The 18372-nt window shown below is 37.8% G+C and overlaps 1 protein-coding gene across 1 annotated transcript in view; it reads left to right on the plus strand.

Annotated features, from left to right (window-relative positions):
* NUMA1 (nuclear mitotic apparatus protein 1) overlaps window positions 1-18372 on the plus strand; it is a gene marked incomplete in the record, with an annotated part of 309504 nt that overhangs the window by 57456 nt on the left and 233676 nt on the right. The window contains 1 exon segment of the mRNA XM_053708792.1: window positions 8745-8859. Coding sequence (XP_053564767.1) covers window positions 8745-8859 — 115 coding nt within the window.

Consider the following 18372-nt stretch of genomic DNA (forward strand, 5'->3'; position numbering starts at 1 on the left):
ATTGCGGTATTTCCTTATTTGGACGATATCTTGCTACTTGCTCAGTCTTTACTTTCTGCAGAATCTCACACGAATCAACTTGTGTTGTTTCTTCAAAGACATGGTTGGAGGATTAATTTAGCAAAGAGTTCCTCAGATAAGGGTAACCTTTTTGGGTTTCCAAATAGATTCAGTGTCCATGAATTTGTATCTAACAGAAAAGAGACGTCTGAAATTGGTTTCAGCTTGTCAAATCCTTCAGTCTCAATCATTCCCTTCGGTTGCTTTGTGCATGGAAATTTTAGGTCTCATGACTGCTGCATCGGACGCAATCCCTTTTTCTCGTTTTAACATGAGACCTCTCCAGCTTTGTATGCTGAACCAATGGTGCAGGGATTATACAAAGATATCACAATTAATATCCTTTAAATCCCAATGTTCGATCTTCTCTGACTTGGTGGTTGGATCACCATCGTTTAGTTCAAGGGGCCTCTTTTGTTCGTCCAACCTGGACTGTGATCTCAACAGATGCGGGTCTTTCAGGTTGGGGAGCTGTCTGGGGATCTCTGACAGCGCAGGGGGTTTGGGAATCTCAGGAGGCGAGATTACCAATCAACATTTTGGAACTCCGTGCGATTTTTCTGAGCTCTTCAGTTCTGGCCTCTTCTGAAGAGAGAATCGTTTATTTGTTTTCAGACAGACAATGTCACAACCGTGGCGTATGTCAATCATCACGGGGGACTCAGTCCTCAGGCTATAAAAGAAGTATCTCGGATACTTGTATGGGCGGAATCCAGCTCCTGTCTAATTTCTGCAGTGCATATCCCAGGTATAGACAATTGGGAAGCGGATTATCTCAGTCGCCAGACTTTACATCCGGGCGAATGGTCTTTTCACCCAGAGGTATTTCTTGAGATTGTTAAAATCTGGGGGCTTCCAGAAATAGATCTGATGGCCTCTCATCTAAACAAGAAACTTCCCAGGTATCTGTCCAGATCCAGGGATAATCAGGCCGAAGCTGTGGACGCGTTGTCACTTCCTTGGAATTACCAACCTGCTTATATCTTTCCGCCTCTAGTTCTTCTTCCAAAAGTGATTTCCAAAATCCTAATGGAGCGTTCGTTTGTACTGCTGGTGGCTCCAGCATGGCCACACAGGTTTTGGTATGCGGATCTCGTTCGGATAGCCAGTTGCCAACCTTGGACACTTCCGTTAAGGCCAGACCTTCTGTCTCAAGGCCCATTTTTCCATCAGTATCTCAAAACATTAAATTTGAAGGTATGGAGATTGAACGCTTAATACTTAGTCATAGAGGTTTCTCTGACTCAGTGATTAATACTATGTTACAGGCTCGTAAATCTGTGTCTAGAAAGATCTATTACCGAGTCTGGAAGACTTAAATTTCTTGGTGTTCTTCACAAATTCTCTTGGCATTCTTTTAGAATTCCTAGAATTTTACAGTTTCTTCAGGATGGTTTGGAAAAAGGTTTGTCTGCAAGTTCCATGAAGGGACAAATCTCTGCTCTTTCTGTACTTTTTCACAGAAAGATTGCTAATCATCCTGATATTCATTGTTTTGTTCAGGCTTTGGTTAGTATTAAGCCTGTCATTAAGTCAATTTCTCCTCCTTGGAGTCTTAATTTGGTTCTGAGTGCTTTACAGGCTCCTCCGTTTGAACCTATGCATTCTCTGGATATTAAATTACTTTCTTGGAAAGTATTATTCCTTTTGGCCATCTCTTCTGCTAGAAGAGTTTCTGAGCTATCTGCTCTTTCTTGTGAATCTCCTTTTCTGATTTTTCATCAGGATAAGGCAGTGTTACGGACTTCATTTAATTTTTTACCTAAAGTTGTGAATTCTATCAACTTTAGTAGAGAAATTGTTGTCCCTTCTTTGTGTCCTAATCCTAAGAATACTCTGGAGAGATCTACATTATTTGGATGTAGTTAGAGCTTTGAAATATGTTGAAGCTACGAAAGATTTCAGGAAGACTTCTAGTCTATTTGTTGTCTTTTCTGGTTCTAGGAAAGATCAGAAGGCTTCTGCCATTTCTTTGGCTTCTTGGTTAAAGTCTTTGAGTCATCATGCTTATGTGGAGTCGGGTAAATCTCTGCCTCAAAGGATTACGGCTCATTCTACTTGGTCAGTTTCTTCTTCCTGGGCTTTTAAGAATGAAGCTTCTGTTGATCAGATTTGCAAAGCAGCAACTTGGTCTTCTTTGCATACTTTTACTAAATTCTACGATTTTGATGTTTTTTCTTCTTCTGAAGCAGTTTTTGGTAGAAAAGTACTTCAGGCAGCTGTTTCAGTTTGATTCTTCTGCTTATAATTTCAGTTTTTTCATTATAAGATTAAAACTTTTTGATTTGGGTTATGGATTATTTTTTCAGCGGAATTGGCTGTTTTTATTTTATCCCTCCCTCTCTTGCGTGGAAGTTCCACATCTTGGGTATCTGCTATCCCATACGTCACTAGCTCATGGACTCTTGCCAATTACATGAAAGAAAACATAATTTATGTAAGAACTTACCTGATAAATTAATTTCTTTCATATTGGCAAGAGTCCATGAGGCCCACCCTTTTTGTGGTGGTTATGATTTTTTTGTATAAAGCACAATTATTCCAATTCCTTGTTGATGCTTTTGCTCCTTTCTTATCACCCCACTTCTTGGCTATTCGTTAAACTGAATTGTGGGTGTGGTGAGGGGTGTATTTATAGGCATTTTGAGGTTTGGGAAACTTTGCCCCTCCTGGTAGGAATGTATATCCCATACGTCACTAGCTCATGGACTCTTGCCAATATGAAAAATGAATTTATCAGGTAAGTTCTTACATAAATTATGTTTTTTACCTATAAAATATATATATAAATTTTTAAAGTAGACGACCCAAGTTATTGATCTAGGCCCATTTTGCTATATTTGATAACTTTTTTTTTTTTTTTTTAAACTTTGGGTTTCTCACTGATCATTTGCCTTATGACTGCATTAGTTGTGCATAAATAGTTATAAAAGATTTTCTGGTGTCCCCTTTGTTAAGAAACATCAGATTGGAAGCTGCGCACCACACTTCTGAAATTCCTTTTAGTGAAGGTAAACTTTGAATGAAAGCCCGTTTTTTTAAAAATACTATTAAAAACAGGGGCACTTAAAACGGCTGCTTTCTAAACTGTGATTTGATTAAAAACGTACCCCTCTTTGCACAGCCAGAACAGCTTCCCCCATCCGGAGATCCCCTCTTCACACGTCATCAATGACTAATCCAGCTTCCTCCAATCACGGCTTTCACGCCAGGGGGTGTCATTGCCTGAGGCCATGCAGTGATTGGAGGAAGCCGGATTAGTCATTGCTGACGTGTGAAGAGGGGATCTCCAGGTGGGGGAAGCTGCTCTGGCTGTGCAAAGAGGGGTACGTTTGTAAACAAAACGGCTGCTTTCTAACCTTTGATGACTGAAAGTGTCCCTGTTTTTAATAGTATTTTTAAAAAACTGGCTTTCATTCATAAAAGTTTACCTTCATTTTAATCGGTTAGCTTACAAGGTTAAAGGGACAATATACTCTACATTTTCCCCCCTTTCATTTCTTTTTAATAATCCATTTTACCAGCTGGGATGCATTGCATTGTTTATAAATAGCTAATTTTACTTTATTTCAGCATTTGAAATAGCCAATTTCTTTTTTGTGACACGAGTCCACGGATCATCTTAATTACTAATGGGTTATTCACCTCCTGGTCAGCAGGAGGCGGGAAAGAGCACCACAGCAGAGCAGTTAAATAGCTCCTCCCTTCCCTCCCACTCCAGTCATTCTCTTTGCCCACGTTAGTGATAGGATTTGGTAAAGTTAGGTGTTAGATTACGTTCTTCAATCAAGAGTTTATTATTTTTAAAGTAGTGCAGGATTGTGCTGCTTTGTCCTGGGGTGTAGCTGTAGTCCATATCAGTCTCTTAAGTAGAGCAGTGGTGGCTTTAAAGCAATGGGAACTTGTGGGACATAATTCTCACTGCGTCTCCCATATATTATTGCTGCCCTAACCCTGAGAACCTGAGGAATATTTATTCAGGAAATTCTTTTTCTTCACAGGTCCATGTGGGGGATAGGACCCCTCAAACCTGGTGAACTGCCTTAGCTGTCAGGCAGACATATGAGGTTAAGTGCTTTGTTTTTTTCTTCGGACACTGACGGGAAATGGAGCACTTTACTATATTTCATTGTACTACATAAAGGGCTTATGGTTTAAGGCACTTTATTAGGGGACAAAAGCTCTGAGTTTGAGAGAACCAGACAGCGTTTAGCAGGCATTGGGAGATAAACACTTTGCGGGCTCTGGTGGTTCGTTTATCATGGCGTTAGTTTTTAATTTAAAATACCGTCCTGGAGAGTATTAGTTAGCCACGCCCACGATGGGCGGATCTTCTGTATTGCGCGCCTTTTCACTGCGCCTCTATCTGAAGACACAGTACAGACTGGATAATTACTCTGCCTAGAAGCGCATGTTTGACTAAGATCAGGCGTTTCTAGTTCTGGAGTGTAACTGAATCGTTCCCCTATTGAGTCCGGATTGCTTGCCAGGAGGGAGAGTGAGGTCTCCGGTCTTGCAGTCAGGTAGGCACCTCAGCAGAGCTGCTGAGGTGTAGGGGTGTCATTTTTATTAGTGTATGGGTGTTTGAACACGTTTTTTCACACACACAGTAAAAAAAGTTACTTTTAAATTTAAAGAAACATTAACTTTTTTTGTATTAAAAATTTTTTTCTGTCAAAATTAAAGTTTTTATTGCATAATTTATATTATTGTGATTCAGTATGGACTAAGGAGACTTGCAAAGTGTCACTTGCTCCTTGTGTTTTGATGCAAATGTGAACCACCAATCCCTTTCTGTCCCTCATGCATTGAGAGGACTTTAAGTTATAAGGAAAAGATTTTTCCTGAGCAAAACGGTTTAAAAGCGGATGCTGTACAAGAGTCTGACGAGATTCCAGGTATGCCGCTGCTTTCTCCCCAAGCGTCCCAAACTTTACCACCCTCACAAGCAGTGCCCTGCACTTCTGCTCTAGCTCCCGCTGGAGTTACCTTAAAAGACATAGCTTCCCTCATGTCTTCTACAATTTCTGATGCATTGTCTACTTTCCCAATGTTGCAGGACAAACGTAAGAGGAAAACCAGACAATTCAGTAAGTGAGGTTTCTGATGCATTTGTGGCAATTTCGGAGGTACCCTCCCAAGGACCTGAAGAGGAGGGTACTGCGGTTCCATCTGAAGGTGAAATTTCAGATTCAGAAAGTTCATTGCCTCTGACGGACTCAGAGGTTGTAACTTTTAGGTTTAAACTAGAACACCTCCGCCTGTAGCTCAGGGAGGTTTTGGTTACTTTTGATGACTGTGACTCCACGGTAGCGGTTACCCCTGCAAAGTCTAGTAAATAGGACAAATATTTCGATGTTCCTTCTTACTCAGACGTATTTCCTGTTCCAAAGCGAGCTTCGGAGATCATTACTAAGGAGTGGGAGAACCCCAGGCATTCCATTTTCTCCCTCTCCTATCTTTAAGAAGATGTTTCCCATAGCTGACCCTTTCAAGGAGGCTTGGCAAACAGTTCCTAAGGTGGCCTTAGCCAAGACAACTACTATCTTACGGCAAAATAAATGGGGCTATTAACCATAATTGATATGTTTTTTTGTTTTACCACAATCTTTATTCTGTTGAGCTGCAATGTATGACCATGTATCATTTTAAATCAGACGGCTTGATTATGTTAGCGTTTCATCTGGGCACATTCTAATTGCGGTCAATGTATACTAGAACGCCATTGTTGTGTGATCCAGCTGATAAATAAGAACTTTGAAACAAGGGAATGCTTTTCGAATATTTGCAATTTAACTTATGCTATCTTTTTTTTTTTTTATTATATCGCTAAATTAATCCATTCTTTATTATGATCAATGCAAACTTAAGGTCTATTTTTTGTATTTTAATGCTTGCATACGAATAATCTTGTCTTATACTGTTCACCTGTCATTACACCTGGTCTGATCGGAACATGCAAATGAGGTCTTACCTTTTGGAGAACTTGTGGCGAGTTCCGATTGTGTATTTCAATTGGTTTAAACTAAAATGCATGCTTTTTATTGGACCATACATGTATTTAACGGGTGAACAGTTAACCCTTTGCTATCCCTGACGAAGTGCTGTAACAGCACAAAACATGTTGGAGTATTAGACCTTGAGCTGCTAGGCTGACACGCTTGTGGGTGTGATATTGTAATATTATTCTCTGTGATTAACCACAGCATACTTTTTATGGATACAAAATAAAGAGACTTTTAAACTTACTTACTCGTTCCATTTCCTGCTGGATTCTATCCACTTGTGTGGAAGCATTTTGTTCATTACAGTTCTGCCTTGTTGGCCCAGACGGCCTTTGTTTTCTTTATTTAAACTGGCTGTGAATCATCCAAAAAAATCTTCCATATCTCCAGTCTTTCACCCGAATCCTATTGCTTTCCTTCAGGGTATGGATGCTGAATGGGGCCGCATTTAAAGGTTGGTTCTTTCAGAGAGCCTTGTAGATTGTATGCTCTGGGTCAGGAAAGTTAGTTTCAGCCATCTCTGCAGTTACTGATGCTAAATAGGCCGTGGAGGATTCGATTAGACGGTTTATTTTTGCAAGTTAAACCTCTGATGTGCTTTTTTTTTTTTTTTTTCTCTCTCTCTCTCTCTCTTTGGGACTTACCTTTTGGTTTTGTCTGCTCTGATATTGTCCCTTTTTGAAAAAAAGAATCTCTGTGTGTGGTTTTGAAAACCGTTTTTCTTCTTGCTGCTACTTCGGCCAGACAAGTTTTTGAACTTTAAGCTCTCTGGAGATTCATCTTATACAGTTTTTTCACCAAGACAAGGTAAGTCCTTTGTACATTACCCGAGTTTCTTCCTGAAGTGGTGTCAAATTTCCACATTTAGAGATTTTCCTTCCCACCGTTTGTAACATTAACATCATACACTTGATGCGGGGAGATGTCTTTATATTTTCTTGGAAAGAATTAAGGACTTTTGTAAAATGTCCCGTTTGTTGTTCTCTTTGTAAAAAGAAAAGGCTGTACTTCATTGAATCAGACTATTGCTGTGTATCATCACATACAAGCTTCAGCAAGTTCCTTTTCCTGATGGCATTACGGCTCACTCTAATAGAGCAATATCCACATCATGGGCTTTGCAGGCTATTTCTTCAGTTTCTGAGATTTGTAAAGCTGCAGTCTGGGAGAAGCTGCACACCTTTGTGACTCATTACTGTTTTGAACATTATTCAGTCCTCTTCTGCTGAACTTTGAAGAAATGTTTTGTCCCCTGTTGTTTCTCAATAAATCTTGTACATTTTTTTTTTTTTGCGCAGCATATATTTAATTTTTGTATTTTTCACCACCCATTTTATAATGCTTTGCAATGTCTTAAAACTCAATGGGGATCCAATTAAAGGGACATTAAACACTAAATCAATGCTAGATAGAATGATGCATTTAAAGAAAAGATTAGTCTGAGAATAAACATGTAGATGTATTTTATAAAGTTTCATTAGTGGTTTAAACATTTACAAAATAAGTGTAAAGTTTTATTGTCTATAAACAATGTAGCCAATTAGGGACAGTTTTAAATAGGTCACTAGAGTGTGCAGCCAATGGCTGTGTGGAATATAACAATGTTCTGTACTTCCGGTTCTAACAGGAACTGAAAAGCTCACATTGTCAGAATTGAATAGCAGAAAAAGAGGACAAAATAATTATATTGCAGTTGTTTATATATACAATTTATCATTTTATATTACCGTCTCAAAGTGTTTAATGTCCCTTTTTAATGGGCTAAGATAAGAAATTATCTGCAAATCTGCAATTTCTATATATTGGCCCACTTAGTATAGGAACCCCATTGACCCCGTATATAGCAAATTTGATTATTTTTTTTTGTCCATATCATTGGACATACCAATGGTGGAGTTTAAGGGATCACTTATATTTGGGTCTATGTTGAACGGGATAAGATTCTGTCCTACCCCCTTTAGGGAAGTGGGTTCAAGTCAACGGGGATCCAATTTATATGTGGACCAAGATATTTCTATTTTATCTGCAGATAATTTCCTGTTTTCTATGTGTGAGTTAAAGGGACAGTTGATTGCATGAATGATTGATTGGAAAAAAATCAAATTGCATTGCCAGGAAAAGGTATATTTAAGTATTGAAATAGTTTTTACCTTGCACATTTCTGAAGTAATGCAATGGGCAAACTGCTCTAGTGAGCACGCCTGTCCGACAATCGTGTCATGCAAACTTATTTTTTACATCCACTTATATATATATATATATATATATATATATATATATATATATATATATATATATATATATATATATATATATATATATATATATATATATATATATATATATATATATATATATATATATTATATATATATATATATATATATATATATATATATATATGAGTGCACATGCTAGTTCACGATAGAGTGCCCAAGTTGTCGCTCTTATGCTTCATCTTAAAAATAAATATACAAATATGCTTTGATAAATGTAATCTAGATGGACTATATTTAATGTCGATAAACAGTAGTGTAGACGTTCCCTTATATGAGAAAATGGAATTGGCCGTTTATTTTTATTCAATCTGATTTAAGTACATAGAAAATATATAATTATTAAAGCTCCACTGGATACTATCACTCAGAGGTTTGCTTGTTGATTCACTCTTGTCTGCAGAGGCGCAGATTCTTTTGATGCAGCAGCGCGTGGAACGACTGATCGCACTGAGTGAGAAGCAGACTAACCAACCAGAGCCGCAAGAACTAGTGGAACTGCGTGAGAAAAATGAGAGGTATTCTGCAGCTTCACAATTCTTCATATCCCTGATACATGCCATAGCCATGATTTCTCATCTTTAAATATGTCACAAAATAGCAACACTGTGGGAGGAATATATTAAAGGCATATAAAATCCAAAATGTATTTCAATAAAATAAATTGATATAGTGCTTTTAAGTTATACTTTGTGAAAACACTGCCATCTAGTGCTTAAAAGTGTATAACATTGTTAAAAGCCATATAGTACATGCTTGCTACCTAGGTATGCTCTTGAACAAATACCATGAGAAATTAGAAACTTTTTTTCTTTTTTAATGAGACGAGTCTACGGATCATCTTAATTACTAATGGGATATTCTCCTCCTGGTCAGCAGGAGGCGGCAAAGAGCACCACAGCAAAGCTGTTAAATATCACCTCCCTTCACTTACAACCCAGTCATTCTCTTTGCCTACGTTAGTGATAGGAAGTGGTAAAGTGAGGTGTTGGCTATGATTCTAAAATCAAGAGTTTATTTTTAAAGTGGTACAAGATTGTGCTGCTTTGTTCTAGGGTGTAACCGTAGTCCATATCAGTCTCTTCAGTAGAGCAGTGGTGGCTTTAGAGCAATGGGAACTTGTGGGACATTCTCACTGCGCCTCCCATATATTGATGCTACCCTAACCCTGAAAACCTGAGGAATATTTATTCAGGAATTTCCTTTTTTCACAGGTCCATGTGGGGGAGAGGACCCTTCAAACCTGGTGAACTGCCTTGCTGTCAGGCAGACATATGAGGTAAGTGCTACTTTATTATTCTGGGACTAATAACACTCAGAGGAAAAGGGAGCAATTTACTACATAAAGTTACACTACATAAAGGACTTATTGAATCATGCACTTTATTATGGGGACCATTCAAATTCTCAGTCTGAGAGAACTGGATAGCGTTACACAGGCACTGGGGCTGGGAGACGAGCATTTTTCATGGTTCTGGTGGTTTTACTCTCATGGCGGTTTATTTAATGCAAAATAAAGACCGGGATAGTATGTTTGTGTTAGCCACGCCCATGATGGGCGGATCTTCCTGAATTGCACGCTTTTTCACTTTGCCTCTATCTGCAGACAGTCAGGTCGGATAATTCAGTCTCTGCCTAGAAACACATGGTTCTTGTTAAACAGGCGTTTCTAGGACCGGAGAGTAGCTGAGTCGTTCCCCTGTCGAGTCCGGATCGTTTGCCTGGAAGGAGAAAGAGGTCTTGCAGTCAGGTAGGCACCTCAGCAAAGCTGCTTGGGTGTAGGGGTGTAATTTTTATTAATTTCTGTTCGTTTGGGTATGTTTTTTTTTTTACACGCAGTAAAAAAGTTACTTTTAAATTTAAAGGAACAGTAACGTTTTTACACTTTTTTGTGACAAAATTTACATTTTTATTGCATAATTGTATTATTATGATTCAGTATGGATCAAGGGGGCTTGCAAGATGTCACCTGCTCCTTGTGTTTGGATGCCAATGTGGAACCACCAATCCCTTTCTGTCCCTCATGTATTGAGAGGACTTTAAATTATAGGGAAAAGATTTTTTCTGAGCCAACTTTTTCTAAAGTGGATGTTGTCCAGGGGTCTACTGACGAGATTCAATATATGCCGCAGCTTTCTCCTCAAGCGTCCGAAATTTCAGCGCCCTCACAAGCAGTGCCCTGCGCTTCCTCGCCAACTCCCGCTGGAGTTACTTTAAGGGACATTGTTTCTCTCATGTCTTCTACAATTTCTGATGCGTTGTCTGCTTTTCCTATGTTGCAGGGAAAGCATAAAAGGAAAATCAGACATTCTGTAAGCAAGGTTTCTGACACAGTTGTTGCAATTTCAGAGGTCCCCTCCCAGAGGCCTGAGGAGGAGGATACCGTAGTAGCATCTGAAGGTGAGATTTCAGATTCGGAAAGTGTTATTCCTCTTGCTTATACAGAGGTTATATCTTTTTTTTAGGTTCAAATTAGAACACCTCCGGCTGTTACTGTTGGACGACAGCGACTCCACGGTGGTGGTAGTTCCTAAGAAGCCCAGTAAGCTGAACAAATATTTCGAGGTTCTTTCCTCGACAGACGTGTTCCCGGTCCCTGACCGAGCTTCTGAGATCATTGCTAAGGAGTGGGAGAGACCGGGTATACCTTTTTCTCCATCTCCTATTTTCAAAAAAGATGTTTCCCATAGCCGACTCTATTAGGGAGGCTTGGCAAACAGTTCCCAAGGCGGAAGGGGCCGTTTCCACCTTGGCTAAGAGAACTACTATTCCCATTGAGGATAGCTGTGCCTTCAAAGATCCTATGGACAAAAATTAGAATGTTTACTCAAAAAGATGTATGTACACCAGGACAAAAGGATTCTTCAATGGCACTACCTAAATGTATAAATGACTACACCCTAAATAAATTTGTCAGCTTGTATGCTGTATCTATGAAATAGGGTAGGTGGTGCTGTGTATTATTTTAGTTTCAGAAACAAAATTGAATGGATAAAGTACCCATTCTAGAATACACTTGAAGCACTCATTGTAGGCATATATGACATATAGTATATTCAAGTTTGAAGTGATCAAATAAGTTAGAGAGATCTCTGAAATAATAAAATATAACCTTCTTTCATGTAATTAGCAAGAGTCCATGAGCTAGTGACGTATGGGATATACATTCCTACCAGGAGGGGCAAAGTTTCCCAAACCTTAAAATGCCTATAAATACACCCCTCACCACACCCACAATTCAGTTTTACAAACTTTGCCTCCCATGGAGGTGGTGAAGTAAGTTTGTGCTAGATTTCTACGTTGATATGCGCTTCGCAGCAGGCTGAAGCCCGGTTTTCCTCTCAGAGTGCAGTGAATGTCAGAGGAATGTGAAGAGAGTATTGCCTATTTGAATACCATGGTCTTCCTCTAGGGGATCTATTTCATAGGTTCTCTGTTATCGGTCGTAGATATTTCTTCTCCTACCTCCCTTTTCAAATCGACAATATACCATTACCTCTACTGATTCTCGTTTTCAGTACTGGTTTGGCTATCTACTTTATGTAGATGAGTGTCTGGGTAAGTAAGTCTTATCTTTTATGACACACTCAGCTATTTTTTGGCACTTTATATGTAAAGTTCTAAATACATGTTTTATACTTATATTTGCCATGATTCAGGTCAATCAGTTTATTTTCCTTCTTTTAGACTGTCAGTTTCATTTTTTTGGGAAAATGCATATGAATTAAAATATTTTTCTTGCCTAAATTTTCAATTGACTTTTTTCCTTTAAATTGCGGGCTGTTAGGCTTGCGGGTGCAAAAAATGCTAGAATTTATTGTCATTTTTGGCGCGAGACTTTTTTGGCGCAAGATTGTCGTTTGTCTGACGTCAATGACGTAATTTCCGGCGTCGTAGTTGATGCCGGAAGTTTTCACGTAGTTTTGTGTTTGTTGCAGATGTTTTTGCCGCCAAAAAATATGTGGGCGTCATTCTTGGCGCCAGATTTTTTAACATTATTTAAGTCTCATTTTTTAGTTGCTTCTGGTTTCTAGAGGCCTGTTCTGTTTGCATTTTTTCCCATTCCTGAAACTGTCATTTAAGGAATTTGATAATTTAGCTTTATATGTTGTTTTTTCTATTACATATTGCAAGATATTCCAAAAACTGTTCCTGTATCAGAAAATACTGTTGGATTCCAGATTACTGATATCAGTCCTACCAAAGCTAAGTTCATTTATTTTATTGTTATGAATGTTTATCTTTAGCTATGGTTTGTAATAAGTTATCATGATAAACTTTTACATGCAGAGTCCATTAGTATTTATGCATTATCTACTGCTATTCTTTTTACATCTAATGTACAAGATATACTTAGGAATTTTAAGAATATTTTTCTGATTCTATTCTAAAGGCTTTGTCTGACATCCCGCCTTGTAATAAAATTTTTAGGTCTTTTTTTAAACTTCTCATTTAGTTGATGAAGTTTCAAATAACCAACAACATACTGAATTATCCTTCTCTGATGGTGTTTTTTCTCATTCAGAATTTTCTTCATCAGATATTGACACTAACAAATCTACTTTTTTATTTTTAAATAGAGTGCATTCGTTCTTTGTTGAAAAGGTGTTGATTATTTTGGATATTGAAGTAACTAGTTCTTTTGATTTTAAGACTAGCTAACATTTAAATTCTGCTTATTAACCTTCTGTGGTTTCTTCAGAGGTTTTTTTCCAGTTCCTGATACTAGGGAATGGAATAGGCCGGGAATTTCTTTTATTCCTTTAAGGTTTTTAAATTGTATCCTTTGCCGGCAGTTAGTTTTAAGTTTTGAGGAAAGATCCCCCAAGTTAATGGGGCTCTCTACTCTTGCTAAACATACTACTATTCCTATAGCAAATAGTATTTATTTTTTCCTTCAGATGGGAAACCTGTATCTTATTTAAAGGACCAGTCAACACAGTAGATTTGCATAATCAACAAATGCAAGATAACAAGACAATGCAATAGCACTTAGTCTGAACTTCAAATGAGTAGTAGATTTTGTTTCTGACAATTTTAAAAATTATGTCTTTTTCCACTCCCCCTGTACCATGTGACAGCCATCAGCCATTCACAAATGCATACACGTACCATGTGACAGCCATCAGCCATTTACAAATGCATACACACTTATTCTTGCACATGCTCAGTAGGAGCTGTTGACTCAAAAAGTTTAAATATAAAAAGACTGCACATTTAGTTAATGGAAGTAAATTGGAAAGTTGTTTAAAATGGCATGTTCTATCTGAATAATGAAAGTTTAATTTTGATTGAGTGTCCCTTTAAGGAAAATTATTTTCAGGTACTTTTCTTAGACCTGTAATTTATTTGGCTGATGTTGCAACTGCTTCAACTTTCTGGTTGGATACTTTAGTGCAAGTATCGGATTATGATTTGTTTAGCATTGTTAAGTTGATCAACATGCTAATAATTTCATTTGTGTCGTCATTTTTTTGATATTTTCGCAATTGAGGTTTAATCTATGATTTTAGCTAGAAGAACTTTGTGATTTCAATCTTGGAATGCTAATTTGATTTCTAAATTCCATATTTCTTTTTTTCCAAGGTAATCAATTATTTGGTTCACAATTGGATTCAATTCTTCAACTGTTACTCTGGGCTTCAAGATTGAGTTCTAAGGCTAAATTTTAAGCTTATATTAGTTTTTGTTCTTACTAAGGAACGGAATCCTAAATTCTTCCCCAAGTAACATGTTTATAATTGGAAGTTTTCTTCATTCAATTTAAGCCATTTTAAAGATCAAAGTCAGCTCCCCAAATTTGCATGTAGGTGCGGTTCTTATTCCAGCTTAGCTGGTAAGGGGCAGTTTAAGACTTTTTTAAAATTTGTTTGGTTCAATTCGGTCCAAATTTCTTAGATTTGGGTACAGAATAGGATTCAGAGTAAAACCGTCTGTGAGAAGTCTTTTTTTTTTTTTTTTTTTTTTTTTTTTTTTTTTTCCTCTAACATATTCCAGCTATTCCAGTAAGGCTCACACTTTCCTGAAGTGTGTTTCAGACCTGTATGTATTGGGTACTTGTGAAACGCGGCTGGTCACCCGTTGGGCCTCAAGGCGCTGCTCAGACCTTGAGTTTTCTGGGGTATTTATACCAGTTCCATTTTAGGAACAGCTTTTGGGGTTTTTATTCAAAACTATTCATTGTCCCAAAGATAGAAAATCTTTTTGAATTGTCATAAAGTGTACCATCTTTTAGAATGGTGTTTATATGGTCTATTCTGCCTTTTTGGTCAGTGATGGCATTATTTGTTTACAATAGATACAATAGATGCATATCTTCATTTTCTGCTTTCATTCAGATTATTTTCATTTTCTGAGATTCTTTTTTTTTTGACAAGCATTACCAATTTGTTGCTTTTCCTTCTGGTCTAGCGACAGCTCTAAGAATCTTTTCAAGGTTCTCAGTGTTTCCTTATTTGGACGGTCTCGTGGTACTGGCTCAGTCTTTTCGTTCTGCGGAATCTCATACGATTCAACTTTTGTTGTTTCTTCAAGACATGGTTAGAGGATCTTTTTATCAAAAGCTCCTTGATTCCTCACACAAGGGTCACCTTTTTTAGGTTTCCAGATAGATTGTGTCAATGTCTTTGTCTCTAACGGACAAGTGACAATTTTATTGGGTTCCGTTTGTCTGAACCTTCAGTCTCTATTATTTCCTTCTGTTGCTATATGCATGGAAGTTTTAGGTCTCATGGCTGCAGCATTGGATTTGATTCCCTTTGCTCATTTTCATATGAAACCTTTCTAGTTTTTTATGCTGAATTAATGGTGCAGGGATTCTAGGATATCACTTTTTATATCTTTGAATCCCAATGTTCAACTATCTTTGACTTGGTGGTTAGATCACCATCATATAGTTCTACGGATCTCTTCGGTTCATTCAACCTGGACCATGATCACTACAGATGTGAGTCTTTTAGGTTGGGAGGCTGTCTGGGGATCTCTGTCAGCACAAGGGGTTTGGAAATCTCAGGAGGCGAGATTACCATTCGATATTTTGGAACTCCGTGCATTTCTCAGAGTTCTTCAGTTTTGGCTTCTTTTTGAAGAAAGAGACGTTTATTGTTTTTCAGACAGACAATGTCACAACTGTGGCGTATGTCAATCATCAGGGTGGGACTCTCAGTCCTTAGGCTGTGAAAGAAGTATCTTGGATACTTGCTTGGGCTAAATCCAGCTCCTGTCTAATTTCTGTGGTCTATTTCCCAGGTATAGACAATTGGGAAGCTGATTATCTGTCAATCAAGCTTTACATCCGGGAGAATGGTCTTTTTACCCAGATGTGTTTTTTCAAATTGTTCAGATGTGAGGGCTTCCAGAAATAGATCTGATGGCATCTCATCTAAACAAGGAACTTCCCAGGGGCCTATTCAGGTCCGGTGGTCCTCAGGCGGAAGCAGTGTATGCATTGACACTTCCTTGGAGTTATCAATCTGCCTATATTTTTTCGCCTCTGGTTCTTCTTTTTAAAGTGATTTTCAAAATCATCAGGGAGCAATCTTTTGTGTTGCTGGTGGCTCCAGCATGGCCGCACAGGTTTTGGTATATGGTTCTTGCTCGGATGTCCAGTTGCCAATCTTGGTCACTTCCATTTAAGGCCAGACCTTATATCTTAACATTCGTTTTTTTCCATCAGGAACTCAAATTATTAATTTGATGGTATGGAAATTTAACGCTTAGTACTTAGTCATAGAAGTTTCTCTGACTCAGTGATTATTACTATGTTGCAGGCTCGTAAATCTGTGTCTAGTAAGATTTATTATCGAGTTTAGAAGATTTACATCTCATGATGCTCTTCTCATAAATTCTCTTGGCATTCTTTTAGAATTACTAGGATTTTATAGTTTCTTCAGGATGGTTTGGATAAGGGTTTTTGTCTGCAAGTTCCTTGAAAGGACAAATCTCTGCTTTTTCTGTGCGGTTTTCACAGAAACATTTGCTAATCTTTCTGTTATTCATTGTTTTGTTCAGGCTTTGGTTCGTATCAAGCCTGCCATTAAGCCAATTTCTCCTCCTTTGAGTCTTAATTTGGTTCTGAGGGCTTTACAGGCTCTTCCGTTTGAGCATATGCTTTCTTTGGACATTTAAATTACTTTCATGGAAAGTTTTAGACATCTCTTCAGCTAGAACAGTTTTTGAATTATCTGCTCTTTCTTGTGAGTCTCCTTTTTCTGATTTTTTCATCAGGATAAGGTTTTGCTGTCTACATTTTAATTTTTACCTAAAGTTGTGTATTCTAACAACATTAGTAGAGGAATTATTGTCCCTTCCTTGTGTCCTAATCCTAAGAATTCTTTGGAAAGATTCTTACATTCTTTGGATGTGGTAAGAGTTTTGAAATATTATGTTGAAGCTACTCCGATTTCAGAAAGACTTCTAGTCTAGTTGTTATCTTTTCTGGTTTTAGGAAAGGTCAGAAGGCTTCTGTCATTTCTTTGGCATTTTGGTTAAAGCTTTTGATTCATCATGCTTATGTGGAGTCGGGTTAATCCCCGCCTCAGAGGTTTACGGCTCATTCTACTAGGCCAGTTTCTACTTCCTGGGCTTTTAAGAATGAAGCTTCTGTTGATCAGATTTGCAAAGCAACGACTTGGTCTTTGCATACTTTTACTAAATTCTACCATTTTGATGTTTTCTCTTCTTCAGAAGCAGTTGTTTCAGTTTGATTCTTCTGCATATAATTTCAGTTTTTTTCATTATAAAAATTGAAACTTTTGATTTGGGTTGTGGATTAATTTTTCAGCGCAATTGGCTGTCTTTATTTTATCCCTCCCTCTCTAGTGAATCTTGCATGGAAGTTCCACATCTTGGGTATCTGCTATCCCATACGTCACTAGCTCATGGACTCTTGCTAATTACATGAAAGAAAACATAATTTATGTAAGAACTTACCTGATAAATTCATTTCTTTCATATTAGCAAGAGTCCATGAGGCCCACCCTTTTTGTGGTGGTTATGATTTTTTTGTATAAAGCACAATTATTCCAATTCCTTATTTTTGATGCTTTCGCTCCTTTCTTATCACCCCACTTCTTGGCTATTCGTTAAACTGAATTGTGGGTGTGGTGAGGGATGTATTTATAGGCATTTTATGGTTTGGGAAACTTTGCCCCTCCTGGTAGGAATGTATATCCCGTACGTCACTAGCTCATGGACTCTTGCTAATATGAAAGAAATGAATTTATCAGGTAAGTTCTTACATAAATTATGTTTTTATTAAATACACATAAAATCGGAGATAAAATTAAGGGATGTGCAATTAAAAACAAAAGCTCTAATAGGGTGATGTAACGAAGGTAATATGCCACAAATGTGGATTATATAAATATCAAAGGTATATACAAATACTCGTCGTGACTGTTGAATACCTAGGTATTCAATACTGCAGGTTCTTTATGAATAGCATAGAATCTGCAGATATAGCAAATATTTTCCACTTCTAATTGTATAACTTGAATGGTTGTCCTTAGAGGGAATTAAATATTTGCTAATATGTGGTTTAGGTTATGGTTACTTGGGTTATCTATTATAATAATGGTCCAGTTGGGTATGTATGAGTAGTATTATAGTAGTAGTAGTATATATTGTTGTTAGAACAGGGTCTGCTTTCAGAATGTGCCAGCTGTCTTGCAATATTTTAATTACTTTTCGTCAGTCTTCTGCGTTGTTTGCAGTTTTCTCAGGGAAACGTAAGGGACAGAAAGCTACAGCTACCTCTTTCTTTTTGGCTAAAGAGTATCATACGGTTTGCATATGAGACTGCTGGACAACAGCCTCCAGAGAGAGTTACGGCTCATTCCACGAGGGCTGTTGCTTCCTCATGGGCATTCAAAAATGAAGCTTCTGTGGAACAGATTTGCAAGGCTGTAACTTGGTCCTCTCTTCACACTTTTTCAAAGTTCTACAAATTTGACACTTTTTTGCCTCGGCTGAGGCCGCTTTTGGGAGAAAGGTTCTTCAAGCAGTAGTGCCTTCTGTTTAGGTTCCCTGTC

Source organism: Bombina bombina, chromosome 3, assembly GCF_027579735.1.
Source record: "Bombina bombina isolate aBomBom1 chromosome 3, aBomBom1.pri, whole genome shotgun sequence".
NCBI classification, from domain to species: domain Eukaryota; kingdom Metazoa; phylum Chordata; class Amphibia; order Anura; family Bombinatoridae; genus Bombina; species Bombina bombina.